The sequence below is a fragment of the Aotus nancymaae genome, unplaced genomic scaffold, assembly GCF_030222135.1.
Source record: "Aotus nancymaae isolate 86718 unplaced genomic scaffold, 86718_ANA_hifiasm-v0.15.2.pri h1tg000043l, whole genome shotgun sequence".
Taxonomy (NCBI): domain Eukaryota; kingdom Metazoa; phylum Chordata; class Mammalia; order Primates; family Aotidae; genus Aotus; species Aotus nancymaae.
The window spans coordinates 9,888,755-9,910,256 of NW_026988457.1; the positions used below are offsets into that span (position 1 = coordinate 9,888,755).

Genomic DNA, 21,502 nt, shown 5'->3' on the forward strand with positions numbered 1-21,502 from the left:
ATGGGGACACTTACTCATTATTTAAGAGCTAATGATAACTTCTGGTACTAAATTTTGTCAGCATTCAGATTTCTGTTCTACACCCAGATTTTAAGAAAATCCAAAACATCATAAGAAACTGTCATTCACATTGGAAGGATATTAACCAAGCATAAAATATATTGCTGTAATAGTGAAAAGTATAGAAGTAATATTTAACAATAACAGTACTGACAATCAACATTAATTGTAGAACTACTAATTTAATGGGAAGGGCACGGTTTTGTATTTCAAACAAATAGGGAATGATAAATGTCATTCTCTTTCATTACTCACCTTTCCTCCTTCATGCACACATTCAAAACTCCAGTAGTTCCTTGTCCCCAACACTTTCCCTTCCTTATTTAACCAGTCCAATCAGCACTCTGCCCTCTTCTCTGTCCAGTGGCTCTCATTCTGAACAAGACTTCGGAAACACCCTTCACAGTGATGGGTTTTCTTTATATGTGCATGTATCATGAGATGGACCACATTATTTAACACCATAGCTATTTAAATATTTATCTGTAAACTCTCATACCAATTTGATATTATTTATCTCTGCATCTAAAATTCCATTCAGAATTTCTGGCCCAAGAAATATTTTTGAGAAATTTTTTAAGAATAAATGAATAAATATATGACTAGTGACAGTAGAGAAACAAATTTTACTTACTGCTATCAAAATTGTGCCTATGTTATTTTATGGCTTTAAGACTGCTATATACTATGGAAGGAGAGGCTTTGCCTATACATAGGGCGGATGACAAAATAAAACAAAACAATTAGGAAACAAAAAAACACACAAGCAATAAAATATTCTTTGCCAAAGAAGTCAAAGATATAAAGCACATTATATAATATTACTGGTTTTAATAGTCTGTCTGAAGCATTAGGAAGAATATTATTTTCTCAGCAAATAAACATGACCATGAAATACAGGGAAAAAAAACTATTTGTTTTAATTCTGTTCCAAGTTAATTATTGCTTTTTAACTTTTTTCTTTTTTTTTTGCCGTCAAAATAGTGTTTGTTTCACTTTGCGTCTGCCCTGTGCTCTAGCGCCTCCTCTCTGGGGCGGCGTGCGGGGCTCACTCTCTATCTGACCACTGGCTAGGGGTGTCGGATGGGTTGGGGAACCGGGAACCGAGGAAGGCAGTGAGAGCTGGACAAACAGTGGGAAGATGCACCGCGGCCCACAGCGCTGGCGGACCACGCGCGCCCCTCCGCTGGGGGAGGCGCCGTCGGGACGGCTGAGCGGCAGGGTGCCGGGCGTGCCCGCTCACAAACAGTCCATCCGGAAGGTATCCTCGGCGCCTGGGTCGGCCAGAAACAGGCTGGGGTCGTTGAGCATGTGCAGTCCGTCGAGGGTCAGGGGGTGGATCTTGAGTTCATCCAGGGGAAGCTGGCTGTCGGAGTCGAAGCTGACGTCGCCGACCACGGCCAGAGAGCTGGTCAGTTCTTTAGAGAGGCTGGGGAGGGACTCTACTGTCACTGTGAGGATGATGTTGGGGATGCCACTGTGGCTGGCGTAGCGCAGCTGCTGCGAGTGCGGCAGGCTCCCGTGGCTGCCCGTGAGGCCCATCATGGCCGCCTGCGAGTAGTTGAGCGTGGAGCCGGGGCTGTGCAGGCTGCTGGAGCTGATGGCGTTCTCCATCATGCTGAACTGCTCCAGCTGAGTGATGGGTGACAGCGGGGACAGGGTGGGCGACGCCTGCCGACGCCTCGCCTCTGTGCTCAGGGACAGGGGGCTGACGCCGGGTGGGCGGTGCTGCGGAGAGGACCCAGGTGTGCTCATCCCCTGGCCGGCGCCGCCGATGCCCAGGTGCGTCAGGTTGGCCGCGAGGTTGCTGGTGCTGCTGGAGCTGCTCAGCGCGGGGAAGGTGGGCTCCTCGGGGTCCAGCGGGGTCGGGAGCGGGGAAGGAGCCCCAGTGTTGTGGGTGGCGGGGATCAGGGCTGTAGTGTTTTCCTGGTTGGCGGATGGGAAAATGTGGATTCCGGGTACCTCACAGGACTTGGGCCCGGACCCGGTCTTCTTGGTATCCCACGCTTGCTTGGAAAGGTTTTTGTCTGCCTCTGATATGGTCTCTTCCATTCCTGGGACTGTTACCAGTAAGACTCTTTTCTGGTGCACGTCCTGGGACCCACTGGTAAAGGATTCTGGCTGCGTGGGCGTCATTGTGCTCTGGTGCAGGGCGGGGTCAGAATTGGTCTTTCTCCAGCTGGTGTCTGCGGGTGGTGAGAGGTACACGGTGCCGTAGGGGCAGCTGTTGGCCTGTCGTCCGTGTTTGTCAGACTTCACTTCTCTTGGTTTATGTAAACATTAAGAGATTAATCAATGATCTTCGGCTTAAGCATAAGGCTTGAAGTAGCAACAATCTTTATTGGATTGTCAGACTTCACCTCTCTTGGTTTATGTAAACATTAAGAGATTAATCAATAATCCCCAGCTTAAGTATAAGGCTTGAAGTAGCAACAAAATAAATATTGGCTGTGCCAGTGTTTTAATAGGCAGAGCATGAAGAATAAAGTAAACTGAGAAATGCACAAAACTTTATTTTTGGTTTCTACCCCTTCGTTTTAAAAAGAGTTGTTTAAATTTTTTAGATTTTGAGAGGGTGTTACTACCTCGACCACATAGAAAAAGTACTTGATGAAATTATCTCATTTCTATTTATTTTTCAACTATGGTTGAATACATTTTATAACTTTGGTATGGAAATTGTTGGTTTCACATCAAAGAGAAAGATGTAGCTTAGAAATATTAATATAAAGTATCACATGATTTTTCCTAGCAAAATACATTACTACATGCATACTTTCTACTTCCAAACACATTATATGTCCCTTATTCTGTGAAAAAACTGTTAGCTGATGACTGATCTTGTTTATGGGTCTTGAATCTGTCGTCTCTAAGGTATAAAATCTGTATGACGAGATAACTGGCCATGGATTTTATCAGTTATAGATTTTCAGTTAGGAAAGGAAAAAAAGTAAATGAAAGCAAAGATTTTTTGAATAGAAATACTATTGTTTTTATATCAAGGAAATTGAGAAGTAAGCTTCTAGGGCCTATATGATGCTGTAAAACTTGTAATGACATATTCTCTCTTATACCAGGCAAAGGTTGATTTTGTACTCTAAAATGAAATTTCATTAAAAAATCTTCACAAAGTAACCACCAAACAAAGTCTGCTGTTGTGAATATATTAATTCTTAAGTTAGTGTTCTAAAAGGTCACATAGAATGTGTTTAGATAAAATAGCACTACATATCTTGTTAAAATATTTGTGTTTTTATACTAGAGGTCTATTGTTGCTGTCTATTTTGAAGCTTCCTTTTGTTTGCATTGTACAAATTCACAAATAACTTTGGAACAGAGTGTAAAGATAATATATCCCAAGAATTATTTTAACATCATACTAAGTAGATGATCATAGAAATGGCCATTTCAAACAGAACTTCTCTGCAACACTTTCTAAGGGCTTATGGTATAAGCAATGATAGTACCTTGAAAATGACCCAGCAATCCCATATTGGGTATATACCCAAAGGATTGTAAATCAGTCTATTATAAAGATACATGCACATGTATGTTTATTGCAGCACTTTCACAATAGCCAAGACTTGAAACCAACCCAAATGCCCATCAATGATAGACTGGATAAAGAAAATGTGGCACATATACACGATGGAATACTATGCAGCCATTAAAAAAGATGAGTTCATGTGCTTTGCATGAACATGGATGAAACTGAAAACCATCATTCTCAGCAAACTGACACAAGAACAGAAAGCCAAACACCGCATGTTCTCACTCATAAGTGGGTGTTGAACAATGAGGACGCTGGGCGCAGGAAGGGGAATATCCCCCACTGTGGCCTGGGGGGTGGGGGGCTAGGGGAGGAATAGCAGGGGGTGGGGGTATTGGGGAGGGATAACATTAGGAGAAATACCTAATGTAGATGACAGGGCAATGGATGCAGCAAACCACCACCATGGCATGTGAATACCTATGTAACAAACCTGCACGATCTGCACATGTACCCCAGAACTTAAAGTATAATAAAAAAAAGTATGATACAAATATTGTGACAATCAGATCTTAACTGTATTCATTGTTAAGTAATTTATTAATTAGTTATGGAATAAACAAATCCATGATTCTAGTTTAAAGATTCCTGAATTCTGTTACATTTAATCTTTTTTCCCCGTGTTCCTAAAATAAATGAATCACCCAAATGTGAATAAATTCAAAGTCCACTTTGATTATTTTCAGCACCATTCAAGATATGTCTCTGTTAGCTATAGCAAAGATATCCAAGAAAAAAATATGGTAATCTGTGAAGAGATATGAAGTGAATAACTTCCTATATTTCTTTACATAATTTTTTATTTTAATACTTGTCTTGTTTACCTTGACCAGTAAACTATAGACATTTAATGTATGAGTCTAATACAGTGCTGTCCTCCAAAATAAAATGCAAGCCATATTTGCAATTTTAAATGTTCTAATAGACACATTTCAGAATAGAGGATTGGAACAGGTTACTTTTAATAATTAATTTTAATAATGGATTTTAACATATCTAAAATCATCTCGTAGGATATAAGCAACATAAACATTTATTAATGAGATATTCGGCATTCTTTTCCTTTCCTTTTTGTACCAAACCTTTGAAATTTGGTGTGTATTTTACACTTTAAGCATATTTCCGTTTTGACAAACTATATTTTGAGTGCTTAAGTGCCTCATGTGGCTAGTAGCTACTGTATTAAAAAAGGCAGTCCAAGTGTTGTTCGAGATATAGATGATGGATATCTTTAGAAATTTCAAAAGAACTCTCAAGAGGGTTACTGAGTACTGAATGTGAGGAACAGTAATTTTGTTGTTTCAGTGGCTGTTAGTAACAGGTCTATTCCAGAAGAGAGTAATTGTACTTATGTCCTTGACTGTCCTTCTCTCCAAAGATTGACAAGCAGGCAGTCAACTGATAATGCCACACTGCCTTTCACTACTCCCCAATGCTACACAGTACAGAGGGTTTGCATTCCTTTCTCTCACTTATATAGTCCCTTTTAAAGTGTTAAAAGAAGATTAAATAATGGGGATATGGAAGACTTTAGAAATGGGATGTCCAGTCACAGATTTCTGTTCCAAGGACGGACTTTGGAAGCAGATAATCCTGCCTAGACAATGATATCTAGTTCCATATATTTTTTCATTGTCACACTATCAATAAGCTATCACTGGTGTTAATAGTATCTATTTTGAAGAGTAGATAGGACTGAAGTAGTTCAGTTTATCAGTCAGTAACATCTCTGTATGGCCTATTTTTGAATAGGAAATCTGATTACTTTCCTCCTTGCTAATATTATCTTTAAGAGCATGGAAGAATTGGTCAGTTTTTATGTGGGAGCATGTCACTAGTGGATTGGCTTGAGAGAGGTTCTGCCAAAGGAGCTTTGTAAAACTTAACGACCTGGAAAAAGCATGTCTAGTGAAGGGTGAGAGGCTGAAATAGATGGCGGGGGTTGGGGGAGGGGCAAAAATATAGCCTACATACTGAGGCAGGAAAATTGCCTGAACCCAGGAGGTGGAGGTTGCAGTGAGCCGAGATCGCGCCATTGCACTCCAGCCTGGGTAACAAGAGCGAAACTCCGTCTCAAAAAAAAAAAAAAAAAAAAAAAAAAAAAATTAGCCTACATATTAGCAAACATCTCATGTGCCTGAGACCTTAACACTGCAAATGACTTGCTTGTTATGTATTTGTATTTCTTCCTCAAAAGAGAAAGAAATGCATGAGGTTTACTTCCAACATTGAAGATGCACATGACTGGAAAAAGGTGGATAAACAAAACATACACATGCTCACACAAGCACCCTCTATTTCAGGCTAACCAAGATTTGTTGTTCTTAGAAAGTTAGAAGTACAAGGCACTTCAAAAATCATCAAGTATCACCTTTTCATTTTTCAACAAGGAAATTGAAGACCCTGGAGGTTAGATGAGTTTCCAGAGACACAAAACAAGCAGCAGAAGCAGAGTTAGCTCCTCATACATATGGTATTGATTGGGCCTTCCTGAGTGAGGGAGAGGAACTTTGGGATGAAGTCAACCCCAAAATTATTTAAAGATTATATAACTGTAATTCTAATTCAGTAATTACAGATTTTGGAAATGAGCTGTATTACTTACGTGACCACATACCATTTCGCATTCTTTTATATAGATAATAAAAGGTATAAAATAACTAATTCTGGTTTAATCAGCCTCTAAAGTTTGCATGAAATAAAAGCTAAACTTCCAGTTCTAAAGTACTGGCTCTTTACTTAACAGCCTTTCTTTTCTTTCTCCTAATCTTATGGAGTCTCTGGAACTGTTGTAGACAGAATCTCATTATCTGAATAACCAACATAGTCCTTTGAAGAGAGATAAGTGTTTCCACTCTCTTGTCTTCCATGTCTTAGTTGGTGTTTTGTAAAGGGAATTGAAAGAATGTCTCAGTGTTAAAAAAACTGAGGAACAAGAGTAATTTTACATAGGATCAGGTATAGTGATCTGAATATACATAACGGAAAAGAAAAGGAGAAGGTGTACTCCTACCTCCCTCAAAAAATCCATGGATGTTTTGTTTTTTAGTTTAGTTTTAAATCTAGAGGATCAAGTAAAGGAATCACTTATTGATCCTAAGGACTAATAAAGCAATGTTCCCTGCTGTAAGAGAAAGAAGAAGAGGCCATGCACATAGTGACCAAGAAGTGGCCATCTTTTTAATAAGAATCTGTGTGTTCTTTGCTTCTATCTCAACTTTTATATAGGACTTGCCTAGGTTTATCCCTATGCATTCCCTTCCTTTATTTCACATGACTTTTCCTACATCCTCTATTTCTTTCTCTATTCTCATTACTGCCACCCAAGCTACCGTCATTTTTCTCTCTTTCATTTTCTTCCTTTCTTTCTTTCTCTCTCTCTTTCTTTCTTTCTTTTTTTTTCTCTCTCTCTTTCACTCTCTCTCTCTTTCTCTCTTTCTTTCCTGTCTTGCTGTGTTGCCCAGGCTGGAGTGCATTGGTATGATCTTGGCTCACTGCAGCCTCTGCCTCCTGGGTTGAAGCAATTCTTCTGCCTCTGCCTCTGCCTTCTGAGTAGTTGGGACTACAGGTGCGTGCCGCCACATCCAGCTAATTTTTGTATTTTTAGTAGAGATAGGGTTTCATCATGTTGGACAGATTGGTCTCGAACTCCTGACCTCAGGTGACCTAGGCCTCCCAAAGTGCTGAGATTATAGGTGTGAGCCACTGTGCCAGGCCTATTTCTTATCTGACATATTTCAGTTACTTGTCCCATGCTATTCTAAACACAACACCTAAACTGATCTTCTCAAACACAAATTTAATTATGACACTTAGTGGCATAAAATCTTTTAAAAGCTTCTTTAGGCATTTAAGATAAAAACTAAAATTCTTAAAGAGGACACACTCGATCTCACCTCTGCCTACCACTCTCCAGGGTTAGCTCATCCACTGGCCTTGCTCTCTGTGCTCCAGTCTCACTGATTTCTGCCATCGAAGTATCACCCACGTGATGCTTCCTTTGTCTATAATACCATTTGTAAACCCTCACACTCCTTTACTTCTTTTTTCTCCTATTCAGCCTTCCTAGTGCAGATTCCCTCTGGCATTGTTACATTGCTCCATATATTCTTCATAATGCTTTCCAAAGACTGCACTAATACTTTAATTTGAGCCATTATTTTTTATATTAATCTCTCCCACTTGACTGCTGGTTAGACAAGGGCAAGAACTCTGCTTATTCACCTCAGCATTACTAGTCCCTCACAATTCCTAATACATATAGGTGGACAGTAATATTTGTTTAACGAAGAATGAATAAAGTCATGTATGCCTATGTGTGTGCGTAAATAAATTAATGAAAGCAATGAGATACTTATTTCACCTTTCTTAGAATAGTTCAGAGTGTTCCCAAGAATTTGCAGGAGTCTCATAGTCTAAAGAGAGCTGAAAGCACTTGTCTAGGCCCACCTCCAGACTTGTCCACCTTTCTTATTCCTGGAATCTTAGGCTGTATATGGCTGGAAGTTATAGTATGAGCCACCTGATGTTGCTAAAGCCAAGAGCAACATCTTGCAGGCCAGACATGGATGTCTCTTTGTCAACATATAGACCTGTAGGAAACCAGGGAAATCAACAAAGTAATGCATCTTTGCTTAGATTGAATGGTAGTAAATAAATAAGGGAATTTTGTGTTTTACAGAGAAAGCATGTATTATATGAAGTGTCCAGATTCCAGAGCCAGAAAGACCTGTCTTTAAAATGCAGATTGTAAAAATAGCTGCCTTCTGGGGAAGAATAAAATGAGATAAAGTATGTCGAGAGCTTATCTCAGTACCAGGTGCAAAAATATTATTAGTTCTTTCCTTCTTCCTGCCCTCCCATCCCAGTGCACATACTTGCATTGAAGACATTACACAGCTTAATGCAATTAGCAAATATTGCTATATCTACTTGCAACTACAGTGAGAGAAGTGGGTTCACAAAGTTCAGTCATACATTGCTTTTTCTGGACACCACATCTGACCTCATAAGGAATTATTCTTCACTAGGTCATCACATCATAGGTTGTTTGGTCAGATAAGACACTTGGGAAATCTGCCAGTTGAAATGTGATCTTGGTCATTATCCAGAATTGGCGTGTATTAAAAACTGTCTATTTCTCTCCTCTTGTAACTGTATATGGAGGTTTGAATTGCTTGCTAGGAACTGTCCCTGCCAACCTATGACAGATACAGCAAAGTGACTCAGAGAAACCGTGGGAATATGCCTCAGTGCCTCACTCCATTTTAGGAGCCAAGGCATACCTAAGGCTTTCTACTAATTTTTTACACATAAGCATTTTGCATGTCCTTTTTAAGAGCCTCAAGACCTGATACAACCGTGTTAGAATTTAATATGTTGTTTTTGAGTGTTTGTATTTTTTACAGACTAAGAGAAACATGATTTTTTTTTCTCCTTGCTGCAAATCAAAAGCAGAGATAAAATATTGTTTAAAACATACCTTAATTTGTTACGTGTTGTTGGCGTGACCTCCTGTATAGTTTCTTAGATGGAGTAATGCTTTGGCAATCATCTTACACTTCAAGGTCTAAAAAAGTTCTAAGTACTAAAATATAAAGGAATTATTAGAAGACCAACAAATTCATTAAAGATGAGGTAACTTCTTTTAGAGGAGAATTTTGAATCCTAACATTATAAGTAAATTAACTCTAAAACTATTGACTTGAATTTGCACTTCTATTTCATACCAACATTGCATTAGCAATGGTTTCTTTACCATACATTTGCCAATATGGGGTAGCTCATGAACAGAGCAACTTTGAATTTCTAGTCAAGTTTTGTATAAGAAAACTTCTAGACTGAGTTATTCTTTTTCAAAATAAAGTTGAACTCTGAACCTACATAGTATCTTGAGGAAGTGGTTAGTACTTTGTGTATGTGGTGGGAGGGGAGGTCACTCTGAGGACATAAAAGACATTACTGCTGAAATATGAATGTTGATTCTTAAATATTTTTAACACAAAATTTCAGATAAACAGATCTTTAAAAAAACTCTCTCTCTACTTAAGGGTTATTTTTAATCATTACAAGTCTCAACGAGCATGGTATTTTTAAACTAGGAAGCTGGAAAAAAACATTTTTATTTTTAAATTGTCCTTTGTGAGTTTATTTTCCTCATAGCTGCTTCTCTTGGGTACATCTGAGTTCTTAAAAGTATTTTTTTTTTTAATCATGTTTGATATAGGAGACTAAGAGAGAAGTCTGGAGGGGATGGTGGTAAAATAGCATAGACTGAATACAAGTTTATATAAACCAAACGTACACTCTTTGATCTGGAGACCTACGGTAAGAGTGTAATAACACATGTAGGTGGAAAACAAAAACATTTGAAGTGAGGCTGCCCAGAATGTAGTAACTTATTTCCATGACAATACCCACAACATTTTACAGGGAGCTGTAAGGGAGAGAAATAGGTACAAGAACAATTTCAAAAATTAGTAATATAATTCTCAGTGAATTATATTGATTTAGAGATTTATACCAAAGCTTTTCACAAAGACTGAACAGCTAATAGATGATGATATCAGAAAATAGTTTTAGAATAGAGCACTATTTCTACTTTAGAAATTTATAGTTTTTAAGTCTACATTTTAAATGCTATTGGCTACTTAGTAGTAAGAGGAATGAACTAGGTTGTATTTTACAGCAGCATGAGTTTATTAGCAATGTGGGTCTAGAATGCATACTGAATGGGCCTGTCTGATGTGGTGTGGCTGAAACATTTCTTTATGAACTGTTATCGTCTCAATTGTGTCCCTTATTCAAGATTAGTATATTTAAGTCCTAACCCCAGAACCTCAGAATATGACAGTATTTAGAGATAAAATCTTTAAGAGGTAATTAAGTTAAAATGAAATATAGAGGGAAGACCAGATGTAAACACAGAAAGAAGACAGTTATCTCCAAGCCAGAGAGAGAGGGCTCAGAAAAATCCACCCCTGTCTATGTGTTGCTCGCAGTCTTCTAGCCTCTAGAACTATGAGAAAAAAAAAATTTCTGTTGTTTGAGCTACCCAGTCTGTGTTACCTTCTTATGGAAGCCCTAGAGAACTAACATATAGACCAACCCCTCCTGAAAGGAACAACTATAACTTTGAAGAAAATACAATGAAAAACTACCCCTTAATAATGGAAATGAATAAAAACAGGCAGATTCTGGAAAAGAGTAAAGACTTGGAAGGAAAGACCAGGCCAATGAGTTTCTTATTTACTTATTTGCTTGTTTGTATATGGCCATTAGCCTGAGGACAGGCTACCACTGTGGTACATTGTGGAGAGGTAAGAACTCTGAAAATATAAATAATAATGGTGTACAAAAATATATGACAGTATTCAGGGCAACCACAACTTCTGGAAAATGAAGAGAGAATTCCATGAAAGAGGTAGTGAGTGAAAAGATTCCCAAATTCTGTGCAGAACCCTAAGCCATGCATATGTAGAGCAGACTGCAGACAGTCTAGCTAAAGGGGATTTAAAGAAGAACTGAACTGAGATATACTGGCTTTACACTACAACACACACACACATACAGACAAAACTTTAGATGATTATAACAGAATTTAGAGTCTCCACAACGTAAAACATCCAAGATACAATGCAAAATTTCTCCTTCTAGAAAGAAGCAGAAAAATTGATTCATTCTCAAGAGAAAAGAAAATCAATGAAGACTGACTCCAAGATGACCCAGATAATGGATTTAGCAGACAGACTTTAGAGAAGTTATTATAACTAAGCTCAAGAAGGCAAAGAAAAAAATAATATGGTCATAATAAATGAAAATATAAGTCTCAGCAGAGAAATAGAAACTATAAAAGAGCAAACTGGAAAGTCCAGAACTGAAAATAAAATATCTAAAATATAAAAATATTACTGAATGAGCTTAACAGCAGAATGGATATGACAGAGGAAAGAGGAAGTCAAGCCAAACACTGATCAGCAGAAATTATTCAATCTAAGTAAAAGAGAAAGAAATATTAAAATAAGCTAATAGAACCTTAAGTATCTGTGGAATAATATCAAAAGGTGTATTTGAAGTCTCAGAAGAATAACAGAAAGAGAATGAGTCAGGAAAAGAATATTTGAAAAGATAATGGCATAAAGTTTCCTCCAAATTGGTGAAATATAAAATTTACAGATTTAGGAAGCTCAGGAAAACCTCAAACAGAATAACAATGAAACTATGCCAGAACACATGATAGTCAAACTTCTAAACAAACAAAAAAGAAAAAAAATATAAAAGCAGTCTGAGAAAATGGCATATTACATGCAGGCGAATACAAATTAAAATTATTGGTGACATTTCATCAGAAATTATAGCTCCCAGAAGGGAATGGGGCAATATCTTTAAAAGATTGATAGTGAAAGACAAAAAGCTGTCAATCCAGAATTTTATACTAAATGAAAACATTCTTCAAGAATAGAGATGAGTGGCACATGCCTGTAGTCCCAGCTACTTTGGAGGCTGAGGTGGGAGAATCACCTGAGTCTGGGAGGTTGAGGCTGCAGTGAGCTGTGATCATGCTACTCCACTCTAGCCATGGGCACCAAAGTGAGACCATGTCTCATAAAAAGAAGGAAAAAAGAATGAAGGTAAAACAAAGACATTTTCAGATAAAAGCACACTAAAAATATTTGTTGCTGACAGACATGTACTACAAGACATGCTAAAGAGGTCTCTTCTGGTTTAAAGGCAATGATACTGGAACAACAACAACAAAAAAAACTCAGATCAGGGCTGGGCGCGGTGGCTCAAGCCTGTAATCCCAGCACTTTGGGAGGCCGAGGCGGGTGGATCACGAGGTCAAGAGATCGAGGCCATCCTGGTCGACATGGTGAAACCCCATCTCTACTAAAAATACAAAAAATTAGCTGGGCATGGTGGCGTGTGCCTGTAATCCCAGCTACTCAGGAGGCTGAGGCAGGAGAATTGCCTGAACCCAGGAGGCGGAGGTTGCGGTGAGCCGAGATCGCGCCATTGCACTCCAGCCTGGGTAACAAGAGCAAAAAAACTCCGTCTCAAAAAAAAAAAAAAAAAAAAAAAAAAAAAAAAAAACTCAGATCAGGAAGGAATGTAGAACATTAGAAAAGGCAAATACATAGGTAAATAAAGGATTTTTTTTTCTATTATTTAAAAACATTTTTCTGTTATTTACACACATATCAATGTGTAAAGCAAAAATTAAGATATTATTTTGTGATATTTATAGTGTATGGAATGCGTATTTCAACTACAGCATAAAGAACAGCAAGGTGGGGTAAATGGGCCTTTTCTGTGGCAAAGCTTCTACATATTACGTGAAGTATACAATATGAACTCCAGACAGACTGAAAAATTGAGGGTATTGTGGCAGACAGAATAATGCCCTCCCCTGAAGATGTTTATGTGGATATGTTATGTTACATGGCAAGTGGGAATGAAGGTTGCAGATGGAATTAAGATTGCTAATCAGCTAACATTAAAATAGAAAAATTATTCTGGATTATCTATACTACTCAGTGTAGTCAGAAGCCTTCTTAAAAGATGGAAGAAGGAGGCAGGAGGAGGCTGAGATGGTGCTGCTGAGTAGGACTCAACCTGCTACTATTGCTAGCTTTAAAAATGGAGAAAAAGGAGAAGATGGAAAGGGCAAGGAAAATGATTCTCCCCTGAGCTTCCAGAAGAAATGCAACCATGCCAAGATCTCAATTTTAGCTCACTGAGACTTGCATCATATTTTTGGCATACTGACCTATAGAATAATAAAAGTTGTGTTGTTTTGAGCCACTATGCAAAAATCTGTTACAGCAGCAACGAAAACTAATAAATGTATATATTGAAATTCTGATAGCAACCACTAAAATATAAGGCAAAATGGTATAGCTATCTAGTGCATATCCTAGAACAAAAGAGAATGCCAGATACTTGCTATTTCTAGTAATGGGAAGCCTGAGTCAGTCTTTTGTTTTGGACATGAGAAACTGAGAAATGAGGTTATTATTATTATTTTGCTTTTTACTAGAATTATTTTTTTCTACATTGAAATTGATATTCTGAATTATCTGAGAACTATTTTAAATAGTCATTTTATTTTATTTTTGTACTAGATATTTTTATATAGAAAGCTAGCAGTATAAAGTTTACAAATTTAAAGATAATCAGTATTTAAGGGTTTTAGTAATAAATATTTATTTCCCAATACCTCAGATAATGACAGATACACCTAAATATTAACAAAACTAATCTTTTGCATTTGTACTATTATACGATTTTTACTCAGGAGTATATTAAGTTTTTATTTTTCATTTGAACACATATTTCCTATTTTGTTGGCAGGAGTTTTACTTGGGTACATTCTGAATATACTTCATTTTCAATTCTTTAGGGATACATATTTAATAATATACAGAGACACAGCTCAGGATATTTATGCAACTCAACAATTGGTGGAGTCTAATCTTTAAACACATGGTGTGTCAGTGATAACAGACTCATAGACTGGTGTAAAAATGTTTGCCACTTCCTGGCAAAATATTTATTATGAGTACTTGGAAGAATTTGAAGAAAAGGACTATTAGGAGACATGTTCTAAACAAACAGCTGCTTCTTCCTAACTTCACAGACTATACACAAAGCTTCCCAGGAGTCAGCCTATGAATAGTTCTATTACAGTAAAGAAAGGAGAAGGACCTTCTTCATTTATAGCCTGCATCTTTCCATTTTTCATAAGGTGCTTATTTAGAAAATAGTTGTCCACTGCTAAAAGATTGAAAAAAGAAACCCTCTAGTTTTGCTAAGTTCTTTTCTCCAATAATGTCTTGAAAAAGTTAGCAAATACAGTAGTAAGCTCAATTTATTATTTATCATATTTTAAATTTCAAAACACTTGTCCAGTAAGTCATTTCTTAAAATGCAGAAGATTGTTAATAAAAGTATTCCTAAGAGATGTTGTGAAGTGACATTCAAAATATATTTCAGCATTATTGTTAAAATCTAGGGCTTTCAAAGAGGCTATCTTGGGGTTATAACTATGTCATTTTTAGTAGAATATTGCAAAGGAGTTTCTGCCCATTGCACTTGGCCCTACTATGTATCCATGAATATTGTAAAGCAGTCTAGAATAAGGAGCCAATCAGATAGTTAGATATGGCTGAACATTGCAAACCTTGTCATTTTACCTTTGAAAAATGGAACCAAGTGTTCAAAGATTAACTTTATCTTGAAACTGATTCATTTATAAATAACACAGAATACAGACTTTTCCAATGAATTTTATTTAAATAAATTTTATTTTCTCATTTTATATTTCAGCCACCTACTGTAAGAGCAATGTGATTTATAGGCTATTGAATTTAATTTTTTTTTGCTTTTAAAAATATTTTTATAGGTGTATACATGGAGTTTCGCTATGCTGCTCCCGCTGGTCATGTGATCCTCCCATCTTGGCCTCCCAAAATGCTGAGATTACAGGTATGAGCCACCACACCTGTGGCCTCTTTTAATTCATCCTTCTTCAGGCAGAAAAATCTTATTCAAGAATTATCACTATTATATTAGCATTTATTCAGATATTGTGGTAGAAGATTATGGATTAAACTCTTTGATGTAACAATTTCAGAAGGAACATGTGGACGTATGTAAAAGGTAAGAATAAAATGTCTATTTCACACATAAAGAAGTAGAGAGTGGGCCGGGCGCGGTGGCTCACGCCTATAATCCCAGCACTTTGGGAGGCCGAGGCGGGTGGATCACGAGGTCAAGAGATCGAGACCATCCTGGTCAACATGGTGAAACCCCGTCTCTACTAAAAATAAAAAAAAATTAGCTGGGCACGGTGGCGTGTGCCTGTAATCCCAGCTACTCAGGAGGCTGAGGCAGGAGAATTGCCTGAACCCAGGAGGCGGAGGTTGCCGTGAGCCGAGATCGGGCCATTGCACTCCAGCCTGGGTAACGAGCGAAACTCCGTCTCAAAGAAAAAAAAAAAAAAAGAGACTGGGGAAGGTTAAATATTTTGTTCAAAGTTACACAGCAGTAACTCTCAGATAAGTGGTTTAGACCCAGGTATGTTTTGCTGTTAGGATACTTTCTATTATATTTTGCTCTTCCCTGACTAGCTAGCCACATCAGCCCAATCAGCCTGGGTGTTCAATGGTTTGACAGACTGGAGTCAAATCCATCACATATGAAAAGGAAGACTGTGGTGATTCCTCTGGGATCTAGAACTAGAAATACCATTTGGCCCAGCAATCCCATTACTGGGTATATAACCAAAGGATTATAAATCATTCTATTATAAAGACATATGCACACTTATGTTTATTGCAGCACTGTTCACAATAGCAAAGACTTGGAAGCAACCCAAATATCCATCAGTGATAGACTGGATAAAGAAAATGTGGCACATATACACCATGGAATACAACCATAAAAAAGGATGAGTTAATGTCCTTTGCAGGGTCATGGATAAAGCTGGAAACCATCCTTCTCAGCAAACTGACACAAGAACACAAAACCAAACGCCGCACATTCTCTCTTATAAGTGGTTGTAGAAAAATGAGAACACACGGACACAGGGAGGGGAACATCACACACTGGTGCCTGTCGGGGGCTGGGGGCCTAGGAGAGGGATAGCAGGGGGTTGGGGGCTAGGGGAGGGCTAGCATTAGGAGATATATTTAATGTAGATGATGGGGTGATGGATGCAGCAAACCACCATGGCACGTGTATACCTATGTAACAAACCTGCACATCTGCACATTCTGCCCACGTACCCCAGAACTTAAAGCATAAAAAAAAAGTTTTTAAAAGAGACTTCTTGCACTAATGGCTTGATTAATTCTATAATTTGGCAGGAAAAAAAAAAAAGGTTTGATTAGGTTAAATGGGATGTAATCGGAACATTCAAATTTGTTGTGTTCACTGACTCCATACTGGTAAACATCCCTTATTAGGTATTTGAAAGGTCCATTTAATCCAGCTGTTGAATGGTCAGCCTTTTTAACACCACACTAGAAGAATAAACACTTGAATTATTTTTAAGTTTTAACTCTCAGGGGTGTCAAATATCTTGTTTTCTATAATGCTTTCATAGACAAGATGTTTCTGTTCATTTCAGACAGTACCCAAGGAAATGGGGAAGTAGCATTTAGGTTTCAAAATATTTAGTTTATTTTTACACACATAAGCAATAGATACATGAATTAAAATCAAGTAACAAGTATTTTTTTTAGTTTGAATATTAATTTGTAAATACGCACTTACTATTATTGCAATTATTGCATGAGAAAAAAGATAAACATGACTAAGATAGGATCCCTATACTCAAGAATCTTGCACTGAGGGAGTAAAAATGCAAATCAGTAAATGTGAAATATTTGGATGGAGAATCACAGAGATAAGCACAAGGTAATATGGGTGTACATAGAAGGGATATTTTATACAGGGGGTGGGGAAGAAGGGTTGACTAGTACTTAATGGGAGCTATGATACGAGTTAGTACCAAATAAGTCCCATAAAAATACATAGTGGCAAGATTCTTGCTCTCTCTCTCTCTCAAACATAAACACACAAACGCACTTATGCACACACACGGGGAAATACAGGAGAATATCTTTATAATCTTGTCTTTAGGGAGGCCCTTTATAAAAAAGAGAGATATTTAAAAATAACAAAAGCATATGATTAATAGGTTTGAACACATAAAAGTGTACAATGTTGTACACCCAAACAAAAAACATACAAAAAGTCTATAATACAGAAGCAAAGTATTGATATTCATACTATATAAGGGTTGTCTACAAAACAATGAGAAAAACACCTAATCCAATAGAAAAATAGACAAAAGATATGATCATACAAAGCAACTCAAAACTCCAAATGGCTAATGAAAAAAATATATACATTATGTTATTCATTAAGCTAATATTTTGTTCCTCTTATTAGATTGGTAAAATTTTTTTAAAAATTACTTTTCTGATAGATGTGAAGAAAACTTGATACTATTGATACCCACTGTTGGTGGGGATGTAAATTACTGAGTTTTTGTTTTTTTCAGAGTTACTCTGTTGTTCAGGTGGAGTACAGTGGGGCTATCACAACTCACTGCAGCTTTTATCTCTTGAGCTTAAACTAGCCTCTGCCTCAGCCTTCAGAGTAGCTGGGACTACAGGCACACACTATGATGCCCAGCTAATTTTTAAAAATTCCTTTGTAGAGAAGACGAGATCTTGCTATGTTGCCCAGGCTGGTCTTGAACCCCTAAGCTCAAGTGATCCTCCGTCTCAGGCTCCCAAAGTACTGGGATTGCAGATGTGAGCCACCACACCTGGCTATTATCTTTTTAATATGGAAAAAATTAGGACTATAAAATTTTATAAAACATACCTATTTTGATGCAACTATTCCATTCTAAAAAATCTATCCTACAGACAAACTGGCTTATAAATGCAAAGATGTTTTTACAAGAAAGTTTACTGAAGCCTCATTTATGATAGGAAACATTGGGAAAACTTAAATGTCCACAAATTAGGGATTAGTTATATAAATAATGATTCATCCATTATTTATGAATTCCATATATTACTTCAAAGTAATAAAGTAAATATGTAATTATTGGTATTTTAAAAATCTCTAGGACGTATTTTTCAAAGGAAAAAATAACATAGCCATATACATAATATAATCTTATTTATATATACAATTTAAAACTGTGGGTGTGACAATGAGTATGTCGGTCCATAAGTGTGTAGGTTTTTTGTGAATATGGATGGGGATATGGATTTCTGGAGGTGTATATAGGCAAACATCTGGGGACTATTTCCCCTAATACATTCAACATTAATTCCCAACTTGAGGAATGAATTAGAAGTGGTAAAAAGAGTCTATAAGGTTTATTATTTCATGCATTTAAATTATTTTAATTGTATACATGGAACTTGTAGTTAGGTCTCCTGTAATTCTCAAGTATTTACATTACCATATTATGATAATTTTTTATTGTAATTATGAAGTTCTAGGGAAGAAGGATTAGTAAATATTTCCTGAAATCAGAAAAACACTATGTAAGTGGGTTTTTTTTTTTCTTTAATCCTCCACATCCATAATGAGGATTTTATTAGGCAAAACAATCTAAGTAGTTGGTAACATTATTGTGAGTATAAAGTGATTGTGTATTTGTTCCAAGAGGTCCTTTCACACATTTCTGGCAAGGCCCAAAATTCCAACTGAGGCTTTACTTTTTCAAACAAAGTTAATTGGATAATGTCTAGAATATAGAAGCATTCAATAATTTCTTGTTGAATAATTTCCTATTGAATAAGTACTCGAAAGGCTGGATTGGTGAATGCCTGAATGAATGAATTATAGATGGAGAAAACATTAACTGTAAACCAATAGAAATTGTCCCTGAGAAATACTTGATGGCAGATATCTCAAAGAGTTTAAAACAACTGTCTTGAAGGTGCTTAAAGAAATTCAAGAAAATTATGTATGAACAAAAAGGAAGTATCAATAAAGAATTTAAACACTTAGAAACAAAAGTAAAATTCTGGAGCTGAAATGAAAAACACTCAGCAGATTCAAAAGCAGATTTGGGCATACAGAAGAAAAAATTAGTGAACTTGAAGATAGGGCAGTTGAAATTGTCTAGTCTGAGGAACAGAGGAAATAAAAAAAGAACAATGGTGAACACAGTCTAAGTAGTTCAGAAGAAGAGAGAAGGAGGCAGAGAGAATATCTGAGGAAATAATGGCCAACATTTCCCCAAAGTTGATGAAAATTACTATAAACATCTAAGAAGCTCAATGAGCTCCAAGTATTATAATCTCAAAGAGATCTACACCAAGACACATTATAATACAATTATCAAAAGACAAAGACAGAGAGAATCTTGAAGGCAGTATGAAAGAAGAGACTCATTACATACAAGGAATCCTGAATAAGATAATCAACAGATTTCTCATCAGAAACTTTAGATGCCAGAAGGCAGAAAGTTGATAGTTTAATGTATTAAAAAACTTTAAAAAGAAACAAAAAAGAAATTCTGGGGCTGAAACAAAAAACCCACCAATAATCATTGAGTTATATACATTAAGTATATATATATATATATATAGCTTTGTACATGTCAATCATACCTCAAGAAAGCAGTTTAGATAAGAAAGACTCCTGTATCTAGCAAAACTGTACTTAGAAAGTGAGGGAGAAATACATTCTAGACCAGCTCTGCAAGAAGTGCTAAATTGAGTTCTGCAGTTTGAAATGAAAGGACATTAGACAGTAGCACAAAGGTGTATGAGAAAATAAAGATCATAGTAAAAGTGAGTATGTAGATAACTACAAAGTTAGTATTATTGTTATTTGGTATATAACTCCACATTTTGTTTTCTGCATAATTTAAGAGACAAATGAATTTAAAAATCATTCATTTATATTTCACATATAATGTATAAAGATATAATTTTGTGACATCAACCACTGAAAAGCATGGAGATGGAGCTAAAAAGAAGCTGTATTTTTGTATGATATTGAAGTTAAGATGGTATGAATTCAAATTAGAATGTTATAACATTAGAACATTAAATGTAATCCCCATGGTAACCATAAAGAATGTAACTATGGAATAAACACAAAAGAAAATGAGAAGGTAATTACAAAAAAAAAAAGCTATACATAAAAGAAGACAGTAATGCAGGAAATAAACACCAACAAATGGAAAAATGACAGAAGCAAGTATCCCTTTATCAGCAATAACTTTAAATGTAAATGGATTGAACTTTCCAACTCAAAAGACAGGAATTGATGGAATGAATAAGACCTGGTTCAACTATATGCTTTCTACAAGAGACCCACCTTAAATTCAAAGACACAAATAGTTTGAAAGTGAAAGAATAAAAAAGGCTATGACATGCAAATAGTAATCAAAAGGGAGAAAGAGTGGTGATACTAATATCAGACAAAATAGATTTTAAATCAAAAAAGGTGGCAAAAAGTACATTATATATTAATAAAAGGTTTATTACAAAAGATATAATTATTATAAACATTGACATAGTTCATGAAAATATATCAAACAATTTTTGACAGAATTCCAGGTAGAAATAAAAAATTCTACAATAATAGAGATTTCAATAAACACTATCAAGAACAGACAGAATAATTTTCCTTTAAGTAAAGAAATAGAGGACAATTGTAGGTGAGGATGTGGAGAAACTAGAACCTTCACACAGCGTTAGTGGGAATGTAAAATGGTAAAGCCACTGTGATAAACACTTATGGAGGTTTCTCAAAAATTAAAAAAATACAATTACCATATGATTCAGAAGTTACACTTCTGGGGGTATGCCCAAAAAAACTGAAAAGTAGGGTGTTGAAGAATATTTGTATTCTCATTTCAATAGCAGTGTTATCACAATAGCTGAAATGTGGAAGTAACCAACCTAAGTGTCCTTCAGTGGATGAAGGGATAGGCAAATGTGATATATATACATATATACACACACACACACACACACACACACACATACACACAATGGAATATTGTTTAGCCTTAAAAAAAAAAAGGAAAAATCTGGCATTTGTTACAACATAGATGAACTTTGAGGACATTAGGCTGAGTAAAATAAGCCAATCAGACAAAGGCAAATATATAATTCCATTTATATTAGGTAATTAGTCAAAATAATAAAGGCAGAAACTAGAATGGTAGATTCCAGACTGAATATCTATATTCATTAAACACTAACTTCTCAGTTTCCCTTCCCTCCAGTTTTGCAAGAAGAAAACAATTCTAGAGTGGATGATGGTGATGGTTGCACAATATGAATGTAATTAATGTCACTGAACTACACAAATAAAATGGCTAAGATAGTCAATTTT

At 36.3% G+C, this 21,502-nt stretch overlaps 2 protein-coding genes across 4 annotated transcripts in view; both read right to left on the bottom strand.

Moving 5' to 3' along the window:
- TRPC4 (transient receptor potential cation channel subfamily C member 4) overlaps nucleotides 1-21,502 on the bottom strand; it is a 216,182-nt gene that overhangs the window by 79,758 nt on the left and 114,922 nt on the right. The gene's annotated exons all lie outside the window — the stretch shown is intronic.
- On the bottom strand, nucleotides 1,300-7,583 carry LOC135268778 (CREB-regulated transcription coactivator 1-like). Its single transcript, XM_064361701.1, has 2 exons — nucleotides 7,507-7,583; nucleotides 1,300-2,323 (listed from the first exon to the last, which is right to left on the bottom strand). Exons 1-2 carry the CDS (start codon nucleotides 7,581-7,583, stop codon nucleotides 1,300-1,302), a joined length of 1,101 nt encoding a protein of 366 aa, XP_064217771.1.

Bases quoted from the DNA above. Each gene is read 5' to 3' on its own strand.
- LOC135268778 (XM_064361701.1), bottom strand. From the start codon at position 7,583: ATGGCAGAAATCAGTGAGACTGGAGCACAGAGAGCAAGGCCAGTGGAT. The intron at 2,324-7,506 runs GTGAGATCGAGT...ACATAAACCAAG, and splicing joins CTGGAGAGTGGTAGGCAGAG to AGAAGTGAAGTCTGACAAAC.